Source organism: Myotis myotis, unplaced genomic scaffold (assembly GCF_014108235.1).
Source record: "Myotis myotis isolate mMyoMyo1 unplaced genomic scaffold, mMyoMyo1.p scaffold_m19_p_29, whole genome shotgun sequence".
Taxonomy (NCBI): Eukaryota; Metazoa; Chordata; class Mammalia; order Chiroptera; family Vespertilionidae; genus Myotis; species Myotis myotis.
The window spans coordinates 3,170,950-3,185,943 of NW_023416334.1; the positions used below are offsets into that span (position 1 = coordinate 3,170,950).

Consider the following 14,994-nt stretch of genomic DNA (forward strand, 5'->3'; position numbering starts at 1 on the left):
CACTGACGTCACTGCAGTTCTATCTAATACATAGAAGCAAACACAAAGGGACAACTAAAATGGGGAGATAAAGAAACAACCACCAAATGAAAAAGGAGGAATCTCCAGAAAAAAAAAAAAAGACCTAAATGAGATGGAGGTAAGCAACTTATCAGACATAGAGTTCAGAGTAATGGTTATAAGTTTGCTCAAGGAACTTAGTGAAAAATACAAGTAATTTAATAGGAATTACATCAGCATAGAAAAAAGGACATAGAAACCATAAATAAAAACCAGCCAGAAATGAAGAATACTATACCTGAAATCAAGAATACTATGGAAGGAATTAAAAACAGTCTGGATAAAGCAGAGGATTGAATCAACAACTTGAAAGTCATGGTAGAAAAAACACTGAGAGAAGCTAAAAGAAAAAAACCTTTTAAAAACATATATATATATATATATATGTTTTTAAAAGGTTTTTTTTATATATATATAAAAGTCTAATATGCAAATTGTCCCTACAGGAGTTCAACCGGGAGACCAGTCACTTGCTATGACATGTGCTAACCACTAGGGGGTGGCACAGAATGAAGGAAGGCCCTGGCCGGCAGCTGGCAGCTGGGGAAGGGAGGCCTGGCCGGCAGCCGGAAGGCCCCAATCAGCCCTGATTGCTGGCCAGGCCTAGGGACCCTACCTGTGCACGAATTTCATGCATCGGGCCTCTAGTGAGAATATAAGGGAATTATGGACAACATAGAAAGTGACTTTAATACCCCACTAATATCACAAGATGAATGTTCCAGACAAAAAAATAAATAAGGAAGCAGTGAACTTAAATGACACACTCAATCAGATGAATTCAATTGATATTTGGAAATACTTCATCCCAAGCTGCAGGATATACATTCTTCTCAAGTGCACCTGGAATATTCTCAAAGATAAACCACATATTAGGACACAAAATAAGTCTTTACAAGTTCAAGAAGATTGAAATCATACCAAGCATCTTCTCAGATCACAATGGTATGAAACTAGAAATCAACTACAATAAAAAAAAATCAAAAACATTCTAACACATGGAGGCCAAACGGCATGTTATTAAACAATGACTGGATTACCAATGAAATGACGAAAGAAATAAAAACTTCCTGGAAACAAATGAAAATGAACACACAATAGCCCAAAATCTATGGGGCACAGTGAAAGCAGTACTGAGAGGGAAATTCACAGCATTACAGGCCTACCTTAAGAAACAAGAAAAAGCTCAAATACACGATTAAATACTATAACTAAAAGAATTGCCGAAACCGGTTTGGCTCAGTGGATAGAGCGTTGGCCTGCGGACTGAAAGGTCCCCGGTTCGATTCCGGTCAAGGGCATGTACCTGGGTTGCGGGCACATCCCCAGTGGGGGGTGTGCAGGAGGCAGCTGATCGATGTTTCTCTCTCATCGATGTTTCTAACTCTCTATCTCTCTCCCTTCCTCTCTGTAAGAAAATCAATAAAATATATTTTAAAAAAAAAGAATTAAAAAGAAATCAACAAGAAAATTCTAGAGGAAGTAGAAGGAAGGAAATAGTAAATATCAAAGTGAAATAAATGGCATAAAGGCTAAAAAGAAACATACAAAGATCAATAAAACCAAGAGCTGGTTCTTGGAAAAGATAGATAAGATTGGACCTTTAGCCAGACTGCTCAAAAGAGAGAGAGAGAGGACCCACATAAATAAAATCAGGAATGAAAAAGGTGAAATAACAACTGACACCACAGAAATACAAAGGATTGTAAGAAAATAATATGAATATTTCCATGTCAACAATCCGGACAACCTAGGCAAAATGGACTAATGCCTGGAAATATACAATCCTCCAAAACTCAATGAGAAACCTAAGTAGGCCCATAACTAGTAATGAAATTGAAGCAATAATCAAAAAACTCCCAGCAAACAAAAGTCCTGGATTGAATGGATTCACAGTTGAGTTTTACAGAACATTCAAAGAACTAATGACTATCCTCCTCAAACTATTCCAAAAAATTCAAGAGGAGGAAAGACTTCCAAATTCTTTTTAAATGGCCAGCATTACCCAGATAAAGACACTACAAAGAAAGAAAAACACAGGCCAATATTCCTGATGAATATAAATGCTAAAAGCCTCAATAAAATACTAGCAATTCGGATTCAGCAATACATTAAAAAGATCATCCCAGCCATTATGGCTCAGTGGTTGAGCATCGACCTATGAACCAGGAGGTCACGGTTCCATTCCCGGTCAGGACACACGCCTGGGTTGCAGGCTCAATCCCCAGTGTGGGGCATGCAGGAGGCAGACAATCAATGATTCTCAGCATTGATGCTTCTCTCTCTCTCTCTCTCTCTCTCTCTCTCCCTCCCTCCCTCCCCCTCTCTCTCTGAAATCAATAAAAATGTATTAATAAAAAAAAATTATACACCATAATCAAGTGGGATTTATTCTGGGAATGCAAAGCTGTTACAATATTCATGAATCAATAAATGTGATACATCACATAAACAAAATGAAGGATAAAATCACATGATCATAGCAATAAATGCAGAAAAAGCATTTCACAAAATCCAACAACCATTTGTTTGTTTTGTTAATCCTCACCCAAGGATATTTTCTTTCCATTGATATTTAGAGAGAATTGAATGGAAAAGAGGGGGAGAATAAGAGAAACATCGATGAGAGAGAGACAAATCAATTGGTTGCCTCCTCCACCGCCCTCACCCAGGCCGGGGATCGAACCTAAAACATAGGTACATGCCCTTGACTGGGAATTGAACCCACAACCCTTCAATGCATGGGCCACCACTCTATCCATTAAGCCACACCAGCCAGGGCAGCAGTTTTGATAAAAACTCTCAGGGAAGTGTGAACAGAGGAAACATACCTCCACATAATAAAGGCCATATATGACAAACATACAGTCAACATCATATTAAATGAGCAAAAACTAAAACCATTTTCCTTAAGAACAGGAACAAGAGAGGATTGTCACTTTCACCACTCTTATACAACACAAGTGGTCCGGTGCATGGATTCGTGCACATTGAAAGGAAATGAATTAGAATTCCTGGGGCGGGGGGCGGTGGCTTGGAGGGCATCTACAGAGTGAACAGGGGGAGGGGGGAGAGGGCGCGGCGAGGGGGGCGGTGGAATAAAAAGAAAGAAAACTCATGCTCGGGTCTTCTGGCTCAAGGTGCTGGCTCCGGTGCAAAGACTAATGCAGGTGGTCTCGGGTGGTGGCTGGCAGGCAGGACTTAACAAGAGGGGCCAGACAAGCCCTGGAGCCAACCTCCTGCGGGCCCTCCCTGGCCAGCCACACCAGGGGTGGTGCCACGGACTGAAGGGCATCTGTGGTCCCTTCAAGTGAAGGAGGAGTTCCTTGGCCTGGTCTGTGGGGATCGGGCCGAAACTGGCTCTCCGATATCCCCCGATGGGTCCCGGAGTGCAAGAGGGCACTCTGCAAAATTGCTGTCATACAGGGTATAGGACACAAATGCAAGTGTGCAGTAAACCAGATTCAGGGCTGACAGTGCCCCAGGAACAACATAATCCATGGCCCAAGGTGGAATCACGTGGCCCCACAAGGAATCAGGCTGCCTCCTCTCTGGTTCAGGGTGCGTCACCCAAGAACTGCCACTGCCAAGTCACCACAGCTCGGCAGCTCCTGTGTTGAGCATCTGCCCCTGGTGGCCAATACGCGTCATAGATACCAGCCGGTTGGACAGTCACTTAGCCATACACACACACACACACACACACACACACACACACACACACACTAGAGGCCCGGTGCACGAAATTCGTGCACGGGTAGGGTCCCTAGGCCTGGCCGGCTATCAGGGCTGATCTGCGGGACGACCAGAGGGCCCCCACTGGCACCCACCTTGACTGGCCTGGCACTGCCTGCTCATCAGCCGAGCCGCCCCCCCCCCCCACTGCCGGTCGCCTCTCTCTTGGGGGTGACTGGTGGCGCACCACCCGCTCGCCAGCCCCACCCCCCACCACCACTGCTGGTCGGGGCCTGAGGGCTGGAGGCAGCTCCTGCATTGAGCAACTGCCCCCTGGTGGTCAGTGAACATCATAGCGACTGGTCGATTTGAATATTAGGCTTTTATTATATAGGATAGATATAGATATAGATTAGATATAGATACAGATACAGATACAGATACAGATACAGATACAGATACAGATATAGATACAGATATAGATACAGATACGGATATAGATATAGATATGGGTATATAGTTATAGATATATATAGATAGTACTGGAAATCCTAGCCATAGCAACCAGACAAGAAAAAAATCAAAAGCATCCAAATTGAAAAGGAGAAAGTAAAACTCATTATTCACAGATGATATGACACTGTACACAGAAAAGCATAAAGACTCTACCAAAAAACTACTAGATTTAATAAATAAACTTGGCAAAATAGTAGGATACAAAACTTAACATGCAGAAGTTGATGGCATTTTTGTACACCAATAATAAACTCTCACAAAGAGAAACTTAAAAAAAAAAAAAAAATTCCTATTTATCACTGCAACAACAACAAAAATAAGATACCTAAGAATAAACTTGCCGAAACCGGTTTGGCTCAGTGGATAGAGCGTCGGCCTGCGGACTGAAGGGTCCCAGGTTCGATTCCGGTGAAAGGCATGTACCTGGGTTGCAGGCACACCCCCAGTAGGGGGTGTGCAGGAGGCAGCTGATCGATGTTTCTCTCTCATCGATGTTTCTAATTCTCTATCTCTCTCCCTTCCTCTCTGTAAAAAATCAATAAAATATATTTTTTAAAAAAAAGAATAAACTTAACAAATGAGGTAAAAAAAACAAAAAACTGTTTTCAAAAAACTATAGGACATTAAAAAAAGAAATAGAAGAAAATACAAAACACTGGTAGCACATATTGTATTTATGGATTAAAAGAATTAACATCATTAAAATGACCATACTACCCAAAGCAATCTATAGATTCAACGCAATCCCTATTAAAATACCAACAGCGTATTTCACAGATCTAGGACAAACAGTCCAAAAATTTATATGGAACGAAAAAAGGCCCTGAATAGTCCCAGCAATCTTGAGAAAGAAGAACAAAGTGGGAGGAATCACAATCCTGGATACCAAACTATTTTAAAAAGCCATTCTAATCAAGACAGCCTGTAGTGGCACAAAAACAGGCATATAGATCAAGGGAACAGAACAGAGACCCCAGAAATCAACCCACGCCATTATGGTCAATTAGTGTTTGACAAAGGAGGCAAGAGTATACAATGGAATAAAGACAGTCTCGTCAAGGAATGGTGCTGGGAAAACTAGACAGGTCCATGCAAAAAAAAAAAAAAAGAAAGAAAGAAAGAAAGAAACGCCACCACCAAATGACACCATACACAGGAATAAACTCAAAATGGATTAAGGATCTATATCAAGTGGTTCTCAACCATCCTAATGGCGCGACCCTTTAATACAGTTCCTCATGTTGTGGTGACCCCCAACCATAAAATAATTTTCGTTGCTACTTCGTAACTGTAATTTTGCTACTGTTATGAATTGTAATGTAAATATCTGATACGCAGGATGTATTTTCATTGTTACAAATTGAACATATTTAAAGCATAGTGATTAATCACAAAAACAATATGTAATTATATATGTGTTTTCCGATGGTCTTAGGCGACCCCTGTGAAAGGGTCGTTCGACCCCCAAAGGGGTTGCGACTCACAGGTTGAGAACCACTGATCTATATATATAAAAGCCAGCGACTGGAATGCTGGAATGACAGCAATGCCAGAATGACCAGAACGACTGTTCACTAGGATGCCCACTGTGGCCGGCCAGCCTCCTGCGGCTCATTCCCCCATCGGCCCCACCCCCAATCACCCCCCCCATTGGCCCACACCCTCCCCCTATTTGGCCCTGCCCCCAATCAGCCCCCCACCCCAATCGGGGACAGGGCCGGCTGTCCAACCTCCCACATCCCCTCCCCCCGCCGGCCTGGCTCAAATCAGCCCCCATCAGGGCAGGCCAGCCAGACCCCACCCGTGCATGAATTCATGCACTGGGCCTCTAGTTTAAATATAAGTCGCAACACCATAAAAATCCTAGAAGAAAACATAGGCAGTAAAATCTCAAACTTCTTAAGTAGCAGAATTTTCACAGATACATCTCGTAGGGCAAGAGAAACAAAGGAAAAAATAAGCAAATGGAACTACATATATCAAACTAACAAGCTTCTGTACAGCAAAAGAAACAATGAACAAAATGAAAGGGAACCCACTATATGGGAGAACATATTCGCCAGTGATATATCTAGTAAGGGGTTAATTTCTAAAATATGTAAAAAACTCAAATCAACAAAAGACAAACAATCAAAATGAAAAATGGAAAGGACCAGACTTAACACTTCTCCAAAGAGGACATACAGATGGCTAAGAGACATATGAAAACAATGCTCAACGTCACTAATCATTAGAAAGATGCAAATTAAAACTACAATGAGGTTATCTCCCTACACCTGCCAGAAAGGCCACCATCAATCTATGTATATAAAAGCCTAACAACCAGCCAACTGGCCAACTGTTCAACTGGTAACTATGATGCACACTGACTACCAGGGGACAGACATTCAATGCACAGGCATAGAAACATGGAACAGACTGATGAATCTCAGAGGGAGGGGGCAAAGGGGGAGGATGGGAAGAGATTAACCAAAGATATGCCCAGTCACGTATTCATGCACCAGTGGAGTCCCTCGGCAGGGCCTGTGGGGATCAGGCCGAAACTGGCAGTCTAACATCCCCTGAAGCATCCAGGATTGCCTGCGCCTTCTCCCATTTGAATCTGTGCACTGGGCCTCTAGTAAATCAATAAACAAGTGTTGGCAAGGATGTGGAGAAAAGGGAACCCTAGTACACTGCTGGTGGGAATGCAAACTGGTGCAGCCACTGTGGAAACCGTATGGAGTTTCCTCATAAAATTAAAACTGAAACTAACATTTGATGCAGTGATCCCACTTGTAGGAATATATCCTAAGAATCCCAAAACACCAATCAGAAAGAATATATGCACCCCTATGTTGAAAGCAGTATTATCCTATATAATAAAGAGGTAATATGCAAATTAACCCTCACAAGATGGCTGCCTACGACCAGGCTGGCAGGCGGGTTAGTTGGGGATGACCAAAAAACTGAACAAACAGGCTGCGTGGGGCAACCAGGCCAGCAGGGGGGTTAGTGAGGGACGACCAAACAACTGAACAGCAGGCTGCGTGGGCCGACCAGGCCAGTGGAAAGGCTGTGAGGGGTGATCGGGCTGGCGGGGGGGGGGTGGGCAGTTGAGGCGACCAGGCCAGCAGGGGGGCAGTTGGGGGCAACCCAGCTGGCAGAGGGGGGAGGCAGTTGGGGCAACCAGTACGGCAGGGGGGGCAGTAAGAGGTGATGGTGGGGAGGGAGGCAGTTAGGGGCAACCAGGCCGGTGGAGGGGTGCAGTTGGGGGCAACCAGGCCAGCAGAGAGGGGCAGTAAGAGGTGACTAGGCCGGTGTGGGAGGCAGTAAGGGGTGACCAGTCCAGCAGGGATGGGGAAGCAGCTAGGAGCAACCAGGCCGGTAGGGAGGGAGTAGTTGGCAGTGACCTGGTTGGCAGCAAGGGGTAGTTAGGGGCGACCAGACCAGCAGGGGGGGAAGTTAGGGGTGATCAAGCCGGCACATAGAGGCAGTGAGGGGTGATCAGGCCAGCAGGGGGCGGGCAGTTAGGGGTGATCAGGCAGGCAGGCAGGTGAGTGATTAGGAGCCAGCAGTCCAGGATTGTAAGAGGGTTGTCCGACTGCCGGTTTAGGCCCAATCCCCGGGATTGGGCCTAAACCAGCAGTCAGACATCCCCCAAGGAGTCCCAGATTGGAGAGAGTGTAGGCTGGGCTGAGGGGGACCCCTCTCCCTGTGCACGAATTTTGTGCACTGGGCCTCTAGTTTACAATAACTAAGATCTAGAACCAGCCCAAGTGCCCATCACTACATGAATGGGTAAAAAGCTGTGGTACAGCCCTAACCGGTTTGGCTCAGTGGATAGAGTGTCGGCCTGTGGACTCAAGGGTCCCAGGTTCGATTCCAGTCAAGGGCATGTACCTTGGTTGCAGGCACATCCCCAGTAGGGGGTGTGCAGGAGGTAGTTGATTGATGCTTCTCTCTGATCGATGTTTCTAACTCTCTATCCCTCTCCCTTCCTCTCTGTAAAAAAATCAATAAAATATATTTTAAAAAAAAAGCTGTGGTACATTTTCACATGGAATAATGTGAAGCAGTGAAAAAGAAGCTTCTCTTACTCTTTGAGACAGCATGGCGGGAGTATTATGCTAAGCAAAATGAGCTAATCAGAGAAAGATAAGTATCACATGATCTCACTCATATGTGGAATAAAATGAACAAAATAAACTGATAAACAAAGCAGATCTAGAGACAATGAAACATGCAACCATATGACATATTTCAAAGGGGGGCAGGGGCGTTAACCTAAGAACTTACATGCATATTCCATGGACAGACAATAATGTGGGGAAGGCCTGGGGAAGTGTCAACGGAGGGGAAAAAAGGGAGATACATCTGTAATATTTTCAACAATAAATTCTTTTTAAAAAGCTGTTGTGGCCCAGCCAGTGTGGGTCAGTGGTTGAGCATCGACCTGTGAGTCAGGAGGTCACAATTCGATCCCTGGTCAGGGCACATGTCTGGGTTGCAGGCTCTATTCCTAATGTGGGGCATGCAGGAGGCAGCAGATCAATGACTCACTCTCATCATTGATGTTTCTATCTTTCTCTTCTCTCCCTTCCTCTCTGAAATCAATAAAAATATATTTATTTTTTAAAAAGCTGCTGTACATTTGCACAATGGAATACTATGTGGCTGTAAAAAGGAAGGATTTCTTATCCTTTGCAACAGCATGGATGGACCTGGAGATTACTATGCTAAGTGAATTAAGCCAGTCTGAGAAAGACAAATATTACATGATCTCACTTATATGTGGAATCTAATGAACAAAATGAATGGACAAACAAAACAGACTTACAGACCTCAGAGAGAAGGGAGGTGGGGAGGAGGTGGGTGGGAAGAGATTAACCAAAGAACTTACATGCACATATGCATAGCCCATGGACACAGACAAATGTGTAGTAAAGGCCTAAGGTGGGGGTGTGGTCTGGGTGGAAGGGGACAAATGGGGGAAGACAGGAGACATATGTAATACTGTCAACAATAAAAATAAATTTTAAAAAAGAAAGAAAATTCTAAGCCCCAATGGCTTCACTGACAAATTCTATCAAACATATAAGAAAGAAAAAAGTATCAATCCTACACAAACTCTTTAAGAAAATACAGGAAGAGTGAATACTTCCCAAATTAACAACACTTTGTTATTGTTATTGTTAATACTTACCCAAGGATATTTTTCCATTGATTTTTAGAGAGAGTGTAAGGGAAGGGGGGAGACAGAGAGAGAGAAACATCAATGTGAGAGAGACACATCGATTGGTTGCCTCCTGTATGTGCCCCGCGCCAGAGCGAGAGGATTGAGCCTGCAACTGAGGTACTTGCCCTTGACCAGAATCGAACCTGTGACCCTTCAGTCCGAGGGCTGACACTCTATCCACTGAGCCAAACCAGTTAGGGCTTAACAACATTCTTAATGGTGAAAGACTGAATATTTTCCTCTTAAGATCAGAAACAAGGCAAGAATGTCCACTCTCCCCCTTCTATTCAACACTGTACTAGATATTCTAACCAGTGCAATAAGGCCAAAAGAGAAAAGGCATCCAAGTTGGAAAGATAAAAGCAAAACTGTCTTTATTCTCAGGTTACAAGATCGTCTACATAGAAAATTCCATGAAATCTATAAAAAAAACAACTAGAAGTAACAAGTAATTTTCAGAATATAAAATCAATAAATGTCATAGCAACAAACAACTGAATTTTTTTAAAAAAATACCATTTACAATATCATAAAAAATACGAATTATTTAGAAATAAATTTGATAAAAGCTATGTATCTGTATACTGAAAACAATAAAACATTACTGAGAAAAATTAATGAAGACCTAAATAAATGGAGAGATATACCATGTTCATGGAACAGAAGACTCAAAGTTGTTAAAACGTCAATTCTCTCTAAAATAAATCTCTAGATTCAATAAAGCTCCAATCAAAAATCTCAGAAATATTTTGTAGAAATTGACAAGCTGATTCTAAAATGTATACAGAAATGCTAAGGATCTAGAATATTAAAAACAACAATTAAGGAAGGAATCACACCATTTAATTTCAACTTATAAAGCTACTAGAGACCCGGTGCACAAAATTCGCCTGCCTACCTGCCTGATCGCCCCTAACCACTCTGCCTGCCTGCCTGATGCCCCTAATTGCTCGCCTGCCTGCCTGATCGCCCCTAACTGCTCGTCTGCCTGCTTCATTGCCCCTAACCACTTGTCTGCTTGCCTGATCGCCCCTAACTGCTTACCTGCCCGCCTGATCACCCCTAACCACTTGCCTGCCTGTCTGATCACTCCTGCCTCTGCCTGCCTGCCTGATCGCCCCTAAACACTCTGCCTGCCTGCCTGAATGATCGCCTGTAACCACTCACCTGTCTGCCTGATCGCCCCTAACCACTCTGCCTGCCTGCCTGCCTGATCACCCATAACCACTCTGCCTGTCTGCCTGACTGCCCCTAACCACTCTTCCTGCCTGCCTGATCGCCCCTAACCACTCGCCTGCCTGCTGATTGCCTCTAACCACTCTGCATGGCTGCCTGATTGCCCCCAACTGCCTCTGCCTCAACCCCTGCTGTGGTGACTTAGTCCAGAAGGACATCCAGAAGGTCATTCGGCTGTCCAGTCTAATAGCATATTATGCTTTTATTATTATAGATAATAATCAAGACCATGTGAAGTACTTTAATAAAGATTAAGTGTTTGTGTACCTAGAATAGCACACCATGTGAAGTAAAGATAGACAAAATATATCAATGGAACAGTAGAAGAAACAGAAATAGACTTACATATATATATAGTCAATTAATTTGTAAAAAAAGTACCAAAGCAAATCATTGGGGAAAGAATAATCTTTTCAATAAATAGTTTCTAGAACAACTTAATACTCAATATGCAAAACAACCCTTAACGCACACCATAAAATTTTAATTCAAAATAGGTCAGACTTAAATGTAAAATCCACATAGAAAATCTTCATGACCTTGAGTTTCTGAAAAACTGCTTAAATATGACACAAAAAGTAAGAAATGTAAAAGACAAAACTAATACATTGGACTTCATTAAAAACATTCACACACACACACACACACACACATTTTCCAAAGGATAGTATTAGTAAGGTAAATTCTTTTTTAAAAATATGTTTTTATTGATTTCAGACAGGAAGGGACAGGGAAAGAGAGATAGAAACATCAATGATGAGAGAGAATCATCGATTGGCTGTCTCCTACATCCCCCCTACTGGGGATCAAGCCTGCAACCCAGGCATGTGTCCTTGACAGGAACCGAATCCGGGACCCTTCAGTCCACAGGCCGACGCTTTATCCACTGAACCAAACCAGCTAGGGCTCTTTATATAATCTAAATACAACAAACACATAGATCCAAAATAATTTTATTTGTAATAACCAAAAACTGGAATAGGTAACTAGATAAACAATTTGTGATATATCCATACCCAATCAAGTAATAAAAAAAAAAAAAAGCTAACTATTAAGATATGCCAAAACATAACTAAATTTCAAAAATATTATGGACGTTCACATGAAACTTAAGACAAATATAATCTATTATGACAGACAGCAGATCAGTGGTTTCCTGTGAGCTAAGGTTTGTGGGAAGTTGGGAAGGAGCCCTGACCTGGATGGGAAAAAAAGGAACTTTCAGAGGTGACAGAAATGTTCTGTATCTTCACTTTGGTGGCGTTTTATGGGTGTATAAATCTGTCAAAATGTACACATATATTTAAATTTTATTATATATAAACTAAACCTCAAAGATACTTTTTTTAAAAAAGGCAACAATAATCTAGGAAATTAATAATCAGATGACTAACACTGGGGGGAGGGAGGACATGCAACCAAATTTCAACATCCAATCATGATAAAGAATTCTCAACCTACAAAGCAACATCTTCAACCAAAAAAAAAAAGCATCTACAAAAATGTGCTACTAATATTATACTTAATGGTGGAAGACTGAATGCTTCCCTAAACAGAAAAAAGGTAAGAATGTCCTTTCTCACTCTGTAAGTATAACCACACTTCAAAGGAGTTCTCAGTCGTACCCAGTAATAATCAACTATATTTTGCTGGTAAATTGTTTTCTTTTTCTTTGACCATTTCATTATCTCCCTTCCATTTTTTCTTCAAACCTCTTAAATCCCTGTACCTGGCCCACTCTGAGATAATCATTTCTTTTCACATTTTATTTTTCACAAGGTAAATCAATAATACAAACTCTTTCATCTTCCTACCATCAAGTCTCTCAAGAAGGGAGAGGCCCTATCCTGGCCATCACTCAAAAAAGGCCATGTTATCTGGCCAGCTTAATACTCAACCAACCTTGGAGCACAAACATAGGCCTTAACCTAGAAACTCTAGGTAACTAATAAACTAATATTTTATCAATATATCCTACAATCAATCACAACAAATCCTACAACAAAACCCTACATGGTCACTCTGACATAAATCTGTCATAAAGCCGTAGTAATAAGCCAAAGATAATTAATCCCCAACTTTTAGTTCTCCATCTTTGAGAATGGTTCTTGCCATTAAAAAAAAGTGTACACACACACACACACACACACACACACAGGGGTTGGCAAAAGTAGGTCTACAGTTAGGAGTACACAAAACAGTTTATTCTTATATTATTATTTACTACGAGAGGCCCGGTGCATGAATTCATGCATGGAGGGAGTCCCTCAGGATGGCCTGCAGAGATCAGGCCCCAGCTGGCACCCCCAGCCTCGCAGCCCCGCAGCCCCACCTGGCACCCCGCCTTGGCCTGGCGCTGCCTGTTCACCTGCCCCACCATCCTGCCCCAGTCCCGCTCTTGTCAGGGCCCATCAGGGCCGGCAGCACCTTCACTGCGGCCTGCTGCCAGCGCCACGTCGCCAACGCCCACCATGTTTTGCACTGACCCCCAGTGGTCGGCACACATCATAGCGAGTAGTTGAACGACCGCCCGAGGAGACAATTTGCATACTAGGCTTTTATTATGTAAGATTATATTATTTATTTGTATTACATCTGTAAGCCTATTTTTGCAAACCCCTGTATATGTATAATAACTACATTTGGTTTCTGACCAACAAATATAGGAAAAGTAAAAGAAAAACACAAAATACATATGCAATTTACACAATATTTGTTCCTTACCTGCTGGTGCCGGGTGCTGGGAAAGGTGTACTGAACAGAGTGGGAAGGATAACGGCTTTGTTCTGTGCTGAATGCTCCTTGGTTGGGAGGATAACCTGAACTTGACATTATCAGTAAAGAAGTCCTCACGAGGCTGTGAGATCAAATCCAACAAACAATCATGTTTCTAGGAAACCACCTAAATAGAATGGGAAAAAATAGAACTGATAAGAACTAAAGCACCAGGTGTACTTCTAATAAATTATAACTATAGCTACATAAATAAAACCACAATTACCAGTAAAAGGTTTCTGCTGTGTATTTACTTAATATAATAGAAATTCTTGACATTTAAAAATATTAATAAGTCTTTATTTCCCTTTACACTTAAAGGTTACTTAACATACCACAAATAATACCAGCAGCTGTATAAAGTAAAAACATGGGACTGGCACAGAGCAACTGCTCAGTAAATGCCTTTCTTTCTATAAAAGTCTGAGAAACAGACATTATATATTACAAAAACAAAAATCCATGATTGTGAACTTTGAGGTGGTAAAAAAGTCACCTGTTAAAAAGATTCGAGAGTATTTATAAGATAGGCACTTGTGCAGAGGAAATATTGTTCTTGTTAAATAATTCTGTGTCAAAATGATAAGCTAAGAAGGCACTAATAGGAAAACTTTCAAGAAAGAACAAAGCGAGACTACCACGTCAAAGAAGAAAACTGCCAATATTCATGAAAATTAGAATTCTGGAAAAACTTGCATCTGCCACCATGACCTTGACAATTTCCCCACATTTGAAGACTTTTCTGACAAGACTGGTGGTGATATTAAGTGTGAGTTTTTTTATATAATAAAATGTTCCAACATTAGAAATATCTACATTAACTGAATAAATCAATATTTTCCAACTAATACCGAATGTTACAAAATTATGCATGAATAGTTATTTAAAGCACAAGATATTTTACCACAATTAAATACAGTACATGACAAACCAGTAAACATTTAGTGTAATAGAATATGAAAGACTCATTGATATGGTTTCAGATTCTACACAGCAATTAACCTTTTTTTTTTTAAAATATATTTTATTGATTTTTTACAGAGAGGAAGGGAGAGAGACAGTTAGAAACATCGATGAGAGAGAAACATCGATCAGCTGCCTCCTGCACATCTCCCACTGGGGAGGTGCCCGCAACCCAGGTACATGCCCTTGACCGGAATCGAACCTGGGACCTTTCAGTCTGCAAGCCGACGCTCCATCCACTGAGCCAAACCGGTTTCGGCCACAGCAATTAACCTTTTAAAAATTACCACTTTTTTGGTTTAGGTTGGTATTGAAGAATAGCCACAATTATCTTTAAAAGCTATTAAAATACCCCTCCCTTTTCCAAGTACATATCTGTGTGAGGTTGGCTTTTCTTCATAAACTTCAATCAAAACAACATACCACAAGACCGATGTAAAAGCAGATATGAGTATCAAGCTATCTTCTAAGCCAGATATTAAAGAGGTTTGCAAAAATGTAAAATAATGTCACTCTTCTTAACAAATTTTGTTTAATTTTAGAAAATGGTT

The 14,994-nt window shown here is 41.7% G+C and overlaps 1 protein-coding gene across 20 annotated transcripts in view; it reads right to left on the bottom strand.

Moving 5' to 3' along the window:
• The window catches only part of NCOR1 (nuclear receptor corepressor 1), a 231,918-nt gene that overhangs the window by 184,670 nt on the left and 32,254 nt on the right, over positions 1–14,994 (bottom strand). For all 20 annotated transcript variants that reach the window (XM_036296355.1, XM_036296348.1, XM_036296347.1 and 17 more), the window contains exon 2: positions 13,430–13,607. In XM_036296355.1, coding sequence (XP_036152248.1) covers positions 13,430–13,537 — 108 coding nt within the window. In that variant the 5' untranslated portion in view covers positions 13,538–13,607. The remainder of the gene's footprint in view (positions 1–13,429; positions 13,608–14,994) is intronic.